Raw genomic sequence first — 14,974 nt, forward strand, 5'->3', positions numbered from 1 at the left:
TGAGTAAAAAAAAATAAAAAAGGCAATTGTGAGTAAAAAAAAATAAAAAAGGCAATTGTGAGTAAAAAAAAATAAAAAAGACAATTGTGAGTAAAAAAAATAAAAAAGGCAATTGTGAGTAAAAAAAATAAAAAAGGCAATTGTGAGTAAAAAAAATAAAAAAGGCAATTGTGAGTAAAAAAAATAAAAAAGGCAATTGTGAGTAAAAAAAAAATTTTAAAAAAAGACAATTGTGAGTAAAAAAAAAATTTAAAAAAAAGACAATTGTGAGTAAAAAAAAATAAAAAATAAAAAAGGCAATTGTGAGTAAAAAAAAAATTTAAAAAAAAGACAATTGTGAGTAAAAAAAAATAAAAAAACAATTGTGAGTAAAAAAAAATAAAAAAGACAATTGTGAGTAAAAAAATAATAAATAAAAAAGACAATTGTGAGTAAAAAAAAATAAAAAAGACAATTGTGAGTAAAAAAAAATAAAAAAGGCAATTGTGAGTAAAAAAAAAAAAAGGCAATTGTGAGTAAAAAAAAATAAAAAAGGCAATTGTGAGTAAAAAAAATAAAAAAGGCAATTGTGAGTAAAAAAAATAAAAAAGGCAATTGGGAGTAAAAAAAAATAAAAAAGACAATTGTGAGTAAAAAAAAATAAAAAAGACAATTGTGAGTAAAAAAAAAAAAAAAAAAGACAATTGTGAGTAAAAAAAAATAAAAAAGACAATACTGAGTAAAAAAAAATAAATAAAAAAGACAATTGTGAGTAAAAAAATAATAAATAAAAAAGACAATTGTGAGTAAAAAAAAATAAAAAAGACAATTGTGAGTAAAAAAAAATAAAAAAGGCAATTGTGAGTAAAAAAAAAAAAAGGCAATTGTGAGTAAAAAAAAATAAAAAAGGCAATTGTGAGTAAAAAAAATAAAAAAGGCAATTGTGAGTAAAAAAAATAAAAAAGGCAATTGGGAGTAAAAAAAAATAAAAAAGACAATTGTGAGTAAAAAAAAATAAAAAAGACAATTGTGAGTAAAAAAAAAAAAAAAAAAAAGACAATTGTGAGTAAAAAAAAATAAAAAAGACAATACTGAGTAAAAAAAAATAAAAAAGGCAATTGTGAGTAAAAAAAATAAAAAAGACAATTGTGAGTAAAAAAAAATAAAAAAGACAATTGTGAGTAAAAAAAAAAAAATAAAAAAGACAATTGTGAGTAAAAAAAAAATAAAAAAGACAATTGTGAGTAAAAAAAAAAGAAAAAAAAGACAATTGTGAGTAAAAAAAAATAAAAAAGACAATACTGAGTAAAAAAAAATAAAAAAGACAATTGTGAGTAAAAAAATAATAAATAAAAAAGACAATTGTGAGTAAAAAAAAATAAAAAAGACAATTGTGAGTAAAAAAAAATAAAAAAGGCAATTGTGAGTAAAAAAAAAATAAAAAAGACAATTGTGAGTAAAAAAAAATAAAAAAGGCAATTGTGAGTAAAAAAAATAAAAAAGACAATTGTGAGTAAAAAAAAAAATAAAAAAGACAATTGTGAGTAAAAAAAAATAAAAAAGGCAATTGTGAGTAAAAAAAAATAAAAAAGACAATTGTGAGTAAAAAAAAATAAAAAAGACAATTGTGAGTAAAAAAAAATAAAAATAAAAAAGACAATTGTGAGTAAAAAAAAAATAAAAATAAAAAAGACAATTGTGAGTCAAAAAAAATAAGAAAGACAATTGTGAGTAAAAAAAAAAATAAATAAAAAAGACAATTGTGAGTCAAAAAAAATAAAAAAATAAAAAAAACAATTGTGAGTCAAAAAAAATAAGAAAGACAATTGTGAGTCAAAAAAAATAAAAAAGACAATTGTGAGTCAAAAAAAAATAAATAAAAAAGACAATTGTGAGTCAAAAAAAATAAATAAATAAAAAAACAATTGTAAGTAAAAAAAATAAATAAAAAGACAATTGTGAGTTAAAAAAAAATAAAAATAAAAAAGACAATTGTGAGTCAAAAAAAATAAAAATAAAAAAGACAATTATGAGTCAAAAAAAAATAAAAAAATAAAAAAGACAATTGCGAGTCAAAAAAAAAATAATAAAATAAAAACGACAATTGCGAGTAAAAAAAAAAATAAATAAATAAAAAGACAATTGTGAGTCCAAAAAAAATTAAAAAATAAAAAGACAATTGTGAGAAAAAAACAATACAAAAGACAATTTTGAGTCAAAAAAAAATAAATAAAAAAGACAATTGTGAGTAAAAAAAAAATAAAAAATAAAAAAGACAATTGCGAGTCAAAAAAAAAATAAAAAAATAAAAAGACAATTGTGAGTAAAAAAATAAAAATATAAAAGACAATTGTGAGTCAAAAAAAATAAAAATAAAAAAGACAATTGTGAGTAAAAAAAAAGACAATTGTAAAAAAATAAATAAAAAAATAAAAAATAAATACATAAAAAAGACAATTGCGAGTCAAAAAATAAAAAAATAAAAAAGACGATTGTGAGTGAAAAAAAAATGAATAAAAAAGACAATTGCGAATCAAAACAAATAAAAAAAATAAAAAGACGATTGTGAGTGAAAAAAAATTAAATAAAAAGACAATAGCGAGTCAAAAAAAATAAAAATAAAAAAGACAGTTGTAAGTAAAAAAAAATAAAAAAGACAATTGCGAGTGCAAAAAAAAAAAATAAAAAAATCAATTGCGAGTGCAAAAAAAATAAAAATATAAAAAAGTCAATTGCGAGTGCAAAAAAATTAAAAAAGTAAACTGCGAGTGCAAAAAAAATTAAAATATAAAAAAGTCAATTGCGAGTGCAAAAAAAAAAAAATAAAAAAGTCAATTGCGAGTGCAAAAAAAAATTAAAAAGTCAATTGCGAGTGCAAAAAACATAAAAAATAATAAAGTCAATTGCGAGTGCAAAAAATAAAAATAAAAAAGACAATGTCGAGTGCAAAACAAATAAAAAAAGTCAATTGCGAGTGCAAAAAAAATAAAAAAGACAATTGCGAGTGCAAAAAAAAAAAAAAAATAAAAACGTCAATTGCGAGTGGAAAAAAAAAATATAAAAAAGTCAATTGCGAGTGCAAAAAAAAAAAAAATAAAAAAGTCAATTGCGAGTGCAAATAAAAAATAAAAAAGTCAATTGCAAGTGCAAAAAATAAAAATAAAAAAGACAATGTCGAGTGCAAAACAAATAAAAAAGTCAATTGCGAGTGCAAAAAAAAAATAAAAAAGACAATTGCGAGTGCAAAAAAAAAAAAATAAAAAAATAAAAAAGATAATTGCGAGTGCAAAAAAAAAATAAATAAAAATGACAATTCCGTGTGCAAAATAAATAAATAAATAAATAAATAAATAAATAAATAAAAAAGTCAATTGCGAGTGCAAAAAAAAAATAAAAAATAAAAAAGACAATTGCATGTACAAAAAAAAATAAATAAAAAAGACAATTGCGAGTGCAAAACAATAAAAAATAAAAAAGACAATTGCGAGTGCAAAAAAAATAAAAATAAATAAAAAAGTCAATTGCGAGTGCAAAAAAAATAAATAAAAAAGTCAATTGCGAGTGCAAAAAAAATAAAATAATAAAGTCAATTGCGAGTGCAAAAAAAAAGAAAAAAGTCAATTGCGAGTGCAAAAAAAATAAAAATATAAAAAAGTCAATTGCGAGTGCAAAAAAATTAAAAAAGTAAACTGCGAGTGCAAAAAAAATTAAAATATAAAAAAGTCAATTGCGAGTGCAAAAAAAAAAAATAAAAAAGTCAATTGCGAGTTCAAAAAAAAATTAAAAAGTCAATTGCGAGTGCAAAAAACATAAAAAATAATAAAGTCAATTGCGAGTGCAAAAAATAAAAATAAAAAAGACAATGTCGAGTGCAAAACAAATAAAAAAAGTCAATTGCGAGTGCAAAAAAAATAAAAAAGACAATTGCGAGTGCAAAAAAAAATAAAAAATAAAAACGTCAATTGCGAGTGGAAAAAAAATATAAAAAAGTCAATTGCGAGTGCAAAAAAAAAAAAATAAAAAAGTCAATTGCGAGTGCAAATAAAAAATAAAAAAGTCAATTGCAAGTGCAAAAAATAAAAATAAAAAAGACAATTGCGAGTGCAAAAAAAAAACAAATAAAAAAATAAAAAAGATAATTGCGAGTGCAAAAAAAAAAATAAATAAAAATGACAATTCCGTGTGCAAAATAAATAAATAAATAAATAAATAAAAAAGTCAATTGCGAGTGCAAAAAAAAAAAATAAAAAATAAAAAAGACAATTGCATGTACAAAAAAAAATAAATAAAAAAGACAATTGCGAGTGCAAAACAATAAAAAATAAAAAAGACAATTGCGAGTGCAAAAAAAATAAAAATAAATAAAAAAGTCAATTGCGAGTGCAAAAAAAATAAATAAAAAAGTCAATTGCGAGTGCAAAAAAAATAAATAAAAAAGTCAATTGCGAGTGCAAAAATAAAAAATAAAAAAGTCAATTGCGAGTGCAAAAAAAATTAAAAAGTCAATTGCGAGTGCAAAAAACACAAAAAATAATAAAGTCAATTGCGAGTGCAAAAAATAAAAATAAAAAAGACAATGTCGAGTGCAAAACAAATAAAAAAAGTCAATTGCGAGTGCAAAAAAAATAAAAAAGACAATTGCGAGTGCAAAAAAAAAAAAAAAATAAAAACGTCAATTGCGAGTGGAAAAAAAATAAAAATATAAAAAAGTCAATTGCGAGTGCAAAAAAAAATAAAAATAAAAAAGTCAATTGCGAGTGCAAATAAAAAATAAAAAAGTCAATTGCAAGTGCAAAAAATAAAAATAAAAAAGACAATGTCGAGTGCAAAACAAATAAAAAAGTCAATTGCGAGTGCAAAAAAAAATAAAAAAGACAATTGCGAGTGCAAAAAAAAAACAAATAAAAAAATAAAAAAGATAATTGCGAGTGCAAAAAAAAAATAAATTAAAAAGGACAATTCCGTGTGCAAAATAAATAAATAAATAAATAAATAAATAAAAAAGTCAATTGCGAGTGCAAAAAATAAAAAATAAAAAAGACAATTGCATGTACAAAAAAAAATAAATAAAAAAGACAATTGCGAGTGCAAAAAAATAAAAAATAAAAAAGACAATTGCGAGTGCAAAAAAAATAAAAATAAATAAAAAAGTCAATTGCGAGTACAAAAAAAATAAAATAATAAAGTCAATTGCGAGTACAAAAAAAATAAATAAAAAAGTCAATTGCGAGTACAAAAAAAATAAAATAATAAAGTCAATTGCGAGTACAAAAAAAATAAAATAATAAAGTCAATTGCGAGTACAAAAAAAATAAAATAATAAAGTCAATTGCGAGTACAAAAAAAATAAAATAATAAAGTCAATTGCGAGTACAAAAAAAAATAAAATAATAAAGTCAATTGCGAGTACAAAAAAAATAAAATAATAAAGTCAATTGCGAGTACAAAAAAAATAAAATAATAAAGTCAATTGCGAGTACAAAAAAAATAAAATAATAAAGTCAATTGCGAGTACAAAAAAAATAAAATAATAAAGTCAATTGCGAGTACAAAAAAAATAAAATAATAAAGTCAATTGCGAGTACAAAAAAAATAAATAAAAAAGTCAATTGCGAGTACAAAAAAAATAAAATAATAAAGTCAATTGCGAGTACAAAAAAAATAAAATAATAAAGTCAATTGCGAGTACAAAAAAAATAAATAATAAAGTCAATTGCGAGTACAAAAAAAATAAAATAATAAAGTCAATTGCGAGTACAAAAAAAATAAAATAATAAAGTCAATTGCGAGTACAAAAAAAATAAATAAAAAAGTCAATTGCGAGTACAAAAAAAATAAAATAAAAAAGTCAATTGCGAGTACAAAAAAAATAAATAATAAAGTCAATTGCGAGTACAAAAAAAATAAAATAATAAAGTCAATTGCGAGTGCAAAAAAAATAAATAAAAAAGTAAATTGCGAGTACAAAAAAAATAAATAATAAAGTCAATTGCGAGTACAAAAAAAATAAAATAATAAAGTCAATTGCGAGTACAAAAAAAATAAAATAATAAAGTCAATTGCGAGTACAAAAAAAATAAAATAATAAAGTCAATTGCGAGTACAAAAAAAATAAAATAATAAAGTCAATTGCGAGTACAAAAAAAATAAATAAAAAAGTCAATTGCGAGTACAAAAAAAATAAATAAAAAAGTCAATTGCGAGTACAAAAAAAATAAAATAATAAAGTCAATTGCGAGTACAAAAAAAAAAAATAATAAAGTCAATTGCGAGTACAAAAAAAATAAAATAATAAAGTCAATTGCGAGTGCAAAAAAAATAAATAAAAAAGTCAATTGCGAGTACAAAAAAAATAAAATAATAAAGTCAATTGCGAGTACAAAAAAAATAAAATAATAAAGTCAATTGCGAGTACAAAAAAAATAAAATAATAAAGTCAATTGCGAGTACAAAAAAAATAAAATAATAAAGTCAATTGCGAGTGCAAAAAAAATAAATAAAAAAGTCAATTGCGAGTACAAAAAAAATAAAATAATAAAGTCAATTGCGAGTACAAAAAAAATAAAATAATAAAGTCAATTGCGAGTACAAAAAAAATAAAATAATAAAGTCAATTGCGAGTACAAAAAAAATAAAATAATAAAGTCAATTGCGAGTACAAAAAAAATAAAATAATAAAGTCAATTGCGAGTACAAAAAAAAAGAAAAAAGTCAATTGCGAGTGCAAAAAAGAAAAAATTAAAAAAGACAATTGTGAGTGCAAAAAAAAAATAAAAAAGATAATTGTGAGTGCAAAAAAATAAAAATAAAAAAGACAATTGCGAGTGCAAAAAACAAAAATAAAAAAGTCAATGTCGAGTGCAAAAAAAAATAAAAAAGTCAATTGCGAGTGCAAAAAAAAATAAAAAAGTCAATTACGAGTGCAAAAAAGAAAAAAAAAGAAAAAAGACAATTGCAAGTGCAAAAAAAAATAAAAAATAAAAAAGACGATTACGAGTGCAAAAAAATAAAAATAAAAATGACAATTACGAGTGCAAAAAAAATAAAAATAAAAATGACAATTACGAGTGCAAAAAAAATAAAAATAAAAATGACAATTACGAGTGCAAAAAAAAAAAACCGTATCACATCAGAGGAAAAAGAGGTGAAAAAAACTCCAAACTGTTTTACCAATGTGCCCACCCTGGTTGTGACGTCACGGGCGGTCGAAATAACACCTTTTATGCGGCGTCGTGAACGTGAGAGTTAAATGACTTGCAAAAAAATGTCAGTGAACAAGACTGACCCTCTCTGTACAATAGTGCCCAGTTGAGAGTGAAGGAATTAATGTTTTTTGCTAATTTTTCGATATTTATCATCCAAAGTGTCAAGCTTCAAATGATACCGATCTCGTGAAAATCCGGCGCTCCTGTTGAAAGTTTTAGGCAGACATACAAACATACATACATACATACATTTAAACAGATTTATGTCCGAATTTATGAATAAAGAAAAGATGTGATCAAATGATACATTTTATTCAAGATTTAATCTTTCCCTGATTATCTATGATTTCCTTCCATCCATTTACGAGCTTAATAATAATAATAATATATATATATATATATATATATATATATATATATATATATATATATATATATATATATATACTAGCATGGGTGTCAGGCATTGCCTGGGTGTGAGGTGTATGCTGAGCAAAAAAAAAAAAAATCATTTTTTTTTTTATTTGACCCCTATTATGACCTCTTAACATTGTTATTGCTTAGGGCTCTAATCAAGTTATTAAGTTAGATTCATGCCCAAGGAACTATATCTATATCACAAATTGTCGGAGGAGTTTGGTAGAATTCTCAAAGGTCAAATCGTTGAACTTTGACCCTTTAACAGCCAAATTTCTGGCCGAAAAGCAATCACATCGATTTTCCCCAATCTCAGTACCCTATATGTCAAATTTCGAGTCTGTAGACTAAAAATTGACAGAGTTATTGCGTAGGGAAATGTACACAGACACAGATACACAGGCACACAGATAGGCACACAGACATGTTCACTTTTATATATATATATATATATATATATATATATATATATATATACTTGTTTATTGTTATATAAACATGCTCACATCCCGCTGCTACAAATAGCCACTTGTTTCAATCAAACAACAGATATCATCAGGCAGCGACTTGACTATTCAAAAGTTCAATGAATAATTCATTGAACTTTTGAATAGTCAAGTCGCTGCCTGATGATATCTGTTGTTTGATTGAAACAAGTGGCTATTTGTAGCAGCGGGATGTGAGCATGTTTATATAACAATAAACAAGTATTATCAGCTCTTTTTATTGAGCACTATCTAACAACCTCGTTGAATTCATTAGTCCATTACTTTTGAATATAAAAACCCCGAGTATATATATATATATATATATATATATATGTTTTGGAAATACTGATCTAAGGTAAATACTAATAAAATAGTTTCAAATAAAAATATGGCGCAGGTGTACATGGAAGCACCATTATTTTTTCGGCCACCATAATCAATAATCAATAGTCCGCAGCAGCTGGATCGTATCGGAAAAGACGGGAGAAAAAGAAAGGTTTGTGAAAATCAAACATCTAAAATTAGCGATCAGTTCATGAAGCCCCCTTTTTTTTTCTTTGTCACAACTTATATATAAAGTTAAGCATGTGTATATGTTTGCATCGCTGTATCCTACAGGATTCACTCCGAAATTAATAAACTTCTTCAAGTCCAACGTTAACAAATTCCTAATGAACTGATTATCATAAGTTTTGGCACATCCTGCCTTGACAGAGTACAAAATAGACTTCGTGGCTTAGTGGGGGATGCCCTTTTCTCTACCCTGCAACCTCTCTCCCACAGAAGAGACGTTGCGAGCCTATCCTTGTTTTATCGTTATTTCCATGGCAGGTGCTCGTCTGAACTCCAATCTCTGGTCCCCCCTCGCCAATCTTTCACGAAAAGCACCCGTCTAGCCGAATCCACTGTGAAAAATTTCCCCCACTCTATATCTGTGCCTAAATCAAAACGCGGATTCCATGAACAAAGCTTCTTTCTTAGAACTGCACGCCTGTGGAACTCTGTTCCATCTGCCTTCTTCCCACCTGACTACAACTTGGATGTGTTCAAGTCCAACGTTAACAAATTCCTAATGGACCGCCCCCTTAAGTAAACACTTCATCAAATCTCCACACTAACGTACTGTACTTGCAATAACCCTTATCCCTGAGTGGCTTCCGGGCCTTGATAAGTGGTGACCACCTTGTAAAAAAAAAATCTATTTTCTTCCTAGCTTTCCAAATCCCAAGCCAGCTCCCAGTCATGTGACCGAGTATATAAAACCTGAAACCAGCAACGCTCCTCTTCTTTCCTCATGGCCCTGCCAGGCAGCAGACCCTACTTGGGGCTTTTGGCCACAGGCCTAACGTGAGTACAAGAAGCCAACATGGCTCTCGTCAAAACTTGCTTCCATGTGCGCTTCACACCAACGTACTCTTTCCTACCACGGGACACTAACCTTTTGCCCCGTCTCTACTATCGGACGCATGCTCTTACATACGTAAACACATTGAACACTTGTCTCCCTCTTTCAACGGGGCTGACCTATATCTAATCTTCGTCTCTACATCAGAAACTCTTTTCACGACTACTATAAATGCGCATAAACACTGAACTCTTTTTTTTTTTTTTACACGGTGGTCACCACTTATCAAGGCCCGGAAGCCACTCAGGGATAAGGGTTATTGCAAGTACAGTACGTTTCTCAGACCAACAGCTGATGTAACTCCAATTTAGTTATTTGTTTATGCAAACCAAAAATCATGTTTACATCTATTTTCTATTTTTGCATTCCTTCTGCGATATTATTATATGCCAATCATTTTTCCCCAATTTAATTGTTTATTTTTCTAATCATAATAATTGATCCAGTGACCCGCCGTCGCTCGAATCAATTAATAATAATAATAATAATAATAATGATAATAATCTCTGGCCATGCTGGCCACAGTTAACACAGGTGCTAGGATATGATCACAGCCGAGAGGCTCACAATATTACAAAAGATTATGGAAAAAAACTATATTCCAAATATTTAATCCAACAATTTACGTTTTTATAAAATAAGGCATTTTACACTTAATGAAAATAAAAGGACCAAGGGATATAAATTGCTTTTTAGTTCAGTTACAGATTAGCAATCACTGCGTAATGATATCACCATGCTTAAAGCAAGCAAGCTTACCGAAGTTGAGTGTGCTTGAATTCTAGAATTCCATAAACAAGGTTTGCCACAGCTAAGGTAAATCGCAATAAAAGAAGATATCTCACTACTGATGCAATTCTATATCTATATAAAAGCAAAGTACGTCCAAGGATGGAATACTGTTGCCATATCTGGGCAGGAGCTGCTAAAAACAGCCTATCCTGCCTTGACAGAGTACAAAATAGACTTCGTGGCTTAGTGGGGGATGCCCTTTTCTCTACCCTGCAACCTCTCTCACACAGAAGAGACGTTGTGAGCCTGTCCTTGTTTTATCGTTATTTCCATGGCAGGTGCTCGTCTGAACTCCAATCTCTGGTCCCCCCTCGCCAATCTTTCACGAAAAACACCCGTCTAGCTGAATCCACTGTGAAAAATTTTCCCCACTCTATATCTGTGCCTAAATCAAAACGTAGATACCATGAACAAAGCTTCTTTCTTAGAACTGCACGCCTGTGGAACTCTGTTCCGTCTGCCTGCTTCCCACCTGACTACAACTTGGATGTGTTCAAGTCCAATGTTAACAAATTCCTAATGAACCGCCCCCTTAAGTAAACACTTCAGCAAATCTCCTCACTAACTTAATGTACTTGCAATAACCCTTATCCCTGAGTGGCTTCCGGGCCTTGATAAGTGATGATCACTGTGTAAAAAAAAACAAAAAAACAAAAAAAAAAACTGTAATTTGCAATTTTCTAAAGAATAGTGAGAATTATGAAAAAGCAAAATGCACTAGTAGGCACCCCAACATTTCTCCTGCATTGAGTAGGAGAATAAGATGGGTTGTGAAAGACATGGCACTTTCTTCTAGTCAAATTAAGGCAGTCACAGATGCTGATTGCAATCCAGTAACCATCGGACGACACTTACGACAAAAAAGCATGGCAAATAAAAAGCATACACAAATTCCTTGCATGCTTCCACGTCACAAGGTGGACCGTTTAAGGTTTGATTGTAAATACCAAATATGGGATGTTGAGAAGTGGAAGAAAGTCCTGCTTTCTGATGAGAAAAAATTCAATCTAGATGGTCCTGACGGCTTCCACCGATATTGGCATAACGAAAACATACCTCCTGAAATTTTCTCCACATGTCATAGTGGTGAAGGGTGCCTTTTCTTACAGAGGGACCATGGAGCTCCAGATGGTGCAGGGTCGTCAGACAGTGGCTGGTTATGTTAGCATACTACAAAAACATTGTTGATGATGGAGAGTCATCGTTTGTTGCACGATGAACTGCAAGAAAATAGGGTCCATCTCTTGGAACATCCTGCATGCTCACCAGACTTGAACCCAATTGAAAATATTTGGAGATGTTTATCAAAATGGCAAATATTCAACAAAAAATGAATTTTGTGAAGCCATCTGACAAACCCGATTGGCAACAAAATCACACCCTTCACTGTTTTCTACTCAAATAGGTTCTTCCCTAGAACAGCTAGACTTTGAAATATCAGGTTGGCGACTCTCATTTGAACCCTGTCCAGGGGTGAGAGACAAGCAGCAGATGCACCAGCCTAAATGTGACAACAGTACTCCATACATAGGCGAATGGTGTACAGGATACTTTCAGGCGTAAGTAATTTTCTAGCACGGTAGAGAGAGCCCACCTTCTTTGCAGCAGCCTTAGCAATGCTCTCAATGTATCCATTCCAGTTCATGTTCCCTGTAAACGTTAGGCCGAGGAGTTTAAAGGAAGTACTTTCAGGTAATGTGTTCTTGGCCATTGTTATTGGTGGCAAGTAAACGTCTGGCCAGCTTTGGGTAGGATTGAAACCGCTATCTTTAGGCATGTCCATCTGGAACCGTAGAGATTCAACGTCTCTATCAACTGCGCCATGGGCCCCGTGAAAAACAACAACCAATAAAGATGAAAACAACAACTAATAAAGATGAGAATAATAGTCCGAAATAAAAAAATAAATTAATATATATATAACGCTCATCTCCAAAATAAATTCCAATTAAGGAATAATATATAAAATCTTGGCAATGCTCTCAATGTATCTATTCCAGTTCATGTTTCCTGTTAACGTTAGGCCGAGGAGTTTAAAGGAAGTACTTTCAGGTAATGTGCTCTTGGCCATTGCTATTGGTGGTAGAGAAGGTTTCTTGTAGTTATTGAAGGAAACAAGCTTGGTCGTGGCAGCATTGAATGTGACCATCCATTTTTGTTCCAGTTCATGTTTCCTGCGAATGTTAAGTCGTGGAGTTTGAAGGACGAATTCTCAGGTAGGGTGTTATTTGTTATGGATATCAGTGGTTGGAGAGGTGTCTTTTAATTTTTAAAGGAGAGCAGCTTAGTCTTAGTAGCATTAAATGTTACCATCCATTTACGTCCCCATTCTACTATGGTCTGGAGGTCATTTTTAACGATTCTGTCTTGGATTTATGCACATCCATTCTTCCTTTGTGCATGTTATAGAGCATTGTATCATCAGCAAATATACCCATCTCGGACACAATATTATCAGGGAGATCGTTAATGACTATCAGTAATAATAGTGATCCAAGGATTGATCCCTGAGGCACTCCTGCATTAATGTTATGATGCTTAGATGTACGCCCATCAATGATAATCTAAATGGCCCTCCTTCCCCGTTGAAGTTTAAGTTAATCTGAACAGACATCTCACAGCTCAACTCCCCACAGTCTCCTGCTAGACTTGACCCTAAATAGTAACCCCTTACATTCCAAGTGGCAGTATGCCTTGTCCGAGATGAAAAAGAATAATATACAGGGTGGAATTGCTGCCTTAGAAAAGATGACATGATTCCATTTCCGTTTGATGAAAACCAGTTTTTTTTTTTTTTTTTGTTGCAGACCATCTACTAGTTGGCCAGTTGTGTACAAATCCCAAGACCGATAGGAGCCTCCGATCAGGCCTGAAAGTGACACAATGTTCAACGAGCGAGATTAGAGATACGCCGCTGTACAACTTATGCTCTCTACCGATCCATGTTATGGCAACAGGACCATTGACAGCACCCTCAAAATGCAAATCTGGATGGTTCAACGAAATTTCTGGCCACAGTTATGGTCTTTGGTGTGGTTTGAAATGAGGGCCACATCCTGCCACCTCTCATCTTTGAAGTCGGCTTGAAAGTCAACACAAAAGTGTACCTGGATGTACTGAAGAGTAAGAGTATGTACTGGTGCAATCAAATGGCCGCTAGCAGACCCTGGGTGCGGGGCAGCAGGACTTGGCTTCAAAAGTGTTATGAATTTGTACCTTTCTCACTGGACCCTGTCCTCTTCCGACATGGGCCGCTGAACTACTTTGTTTTGTTATATGTCAAGAACATCACCAACATGACCTCCCACAACACCAACGCCAGCCTGATCGTTGCTATCTACCAAGTATTCGCCAAGCTCCCACCAGCACTTGTGAAAAGGCATGCTCTCAGTTCTGGACCTTATCGAGGCAGTAATTGAGGCTGAAGGCAGCTACATTGAATAGATATCAGCTCTACTACATAATCAAGCCACCTGAATTGATTTTTTTCAATAAAAGTTTTAAAATAAAGCTGTGGTGTTGTTTTCTTTAGGGCGACAACTTTATCGTCCCACCCTGTATATATTGGGTACAATATAAAAATCAATTTCTGAATAAAAAAAAAATCATTAAATTTCTACTCACGTTTTACATTTCCTATGGCATTTATATCGGCAGTTTTGTTGTGGTGGATGTTGTCCAGTCCAGCATCGAGACACCGGAATTCACAGCAAGTGTTTTTGACTTCTTCGAGGCGATAGCAGGCGGGCGGGGAGCAGGCCCGCATGTTGCAAGTCGTGTGAAGACCGTCATTGCACAGGCACACGCGGCAAGGTTCTTTCTTGTCGGGAATGAATTCATCTCCGTCTCGGACAAACTGGTTCTTCCAATCATGGCAGGGCAAACTACTGCTGGAGACACCTGAAATGAACAACATCAAAAAAAGAATCTAAGATTATCTTTAATATTAATAGCACCTGTCTGTTTGAATGTATGTATGTATGTATGTTTGTATGTCTACCTAAAACTTTCGGCAGAAGCGACAGATTTTCACACGATTGGCTCGACCCTTCAGACGACAAATATCTTTTGTTTTTCATATTATTTTCCCCATTTGCAGTACGGGTTCAAGCTTGCCTGCCCACTACCACCTGTCTGTTTAAATGTATGTATGTATGTATGTATGTATGTATGTATGTAGGGCGAATGAACTCTTTTTCTGGGTCAACGGCCAACTAGCACCATGTGTGTGTATATGTGTATTTGTTTTTCATATTATTTTCCCCATTTGCAGTATGGGTTCGAGCTTGCCTGCCCGCTACCACATTTTTGCTCAACTCATATCACCCAAGCAACGCCGGGCACCCAGGCTAGTCTATAATATAAATCCCACCTGTCTGTTTAAATGTATGTATGTATGTATGTATGTATGTATTTGATACGTCTCGAGCGGTTTCACCAGATGTGCCTACGGCGAATCTTAGGTGTGGGTTGGCAAATGTATGTCAGTGATGTGGAGGTTCTTGAATGAACCCAATGTCTGTTTAAATGTATGTATGTATGTAGGGCGAATGAACTCTTTTTCTGGGTCAACGGCCAACTAGCACCGTGTATATTTGTGTGTGTGTGTATATGTGTATTGGGGTAGACAGGGCTCCCGTAAGCCGTGGTGAAGGCAACCTTTCTAGGAGAAGCAAATCTCTGATTTA

At 30.6% G+C, this 14,974-nt stretch overlaps 1 protein-coding gene across 1 annotated transcript in view; it reads right to left on the bottom strand.

Moving 5' to 3' along the window:
• The window catches only part of LOC145271205 (uncharacterized), a 533,901-nt gene that overhangs the window by 43,546 nt on the left and 475,381 nt on the right, over positions 1–14,974 (bottom strand). The window contains exon 2 of the mRNA XM_080126771.1: positions 13,911–14,186. Within this exon, the coding sequence (XP_079982897.1) occupies positions 13,911–14,186 (276 nt within the window). The remainder of the gene's footprint in view (positions 1–13,910; positions 14,187–14,974) is intronic.

This window comes from Euprymna scolopes, chromosome 46 (genome assembly GCF_053919585.1).
Source record: "Euprymna scolopes isolate OS-2025 chromosome 46, ASM5391958v1, whole genome shotgun sequence".
In the NCBI taxonomy this organism is placed as follows: Eukaryota; Metazoa; Mollusca; class Cephalopoda; order Sepiida; family Sepiolidae; genus Euprymna; species Euprymna scolopes.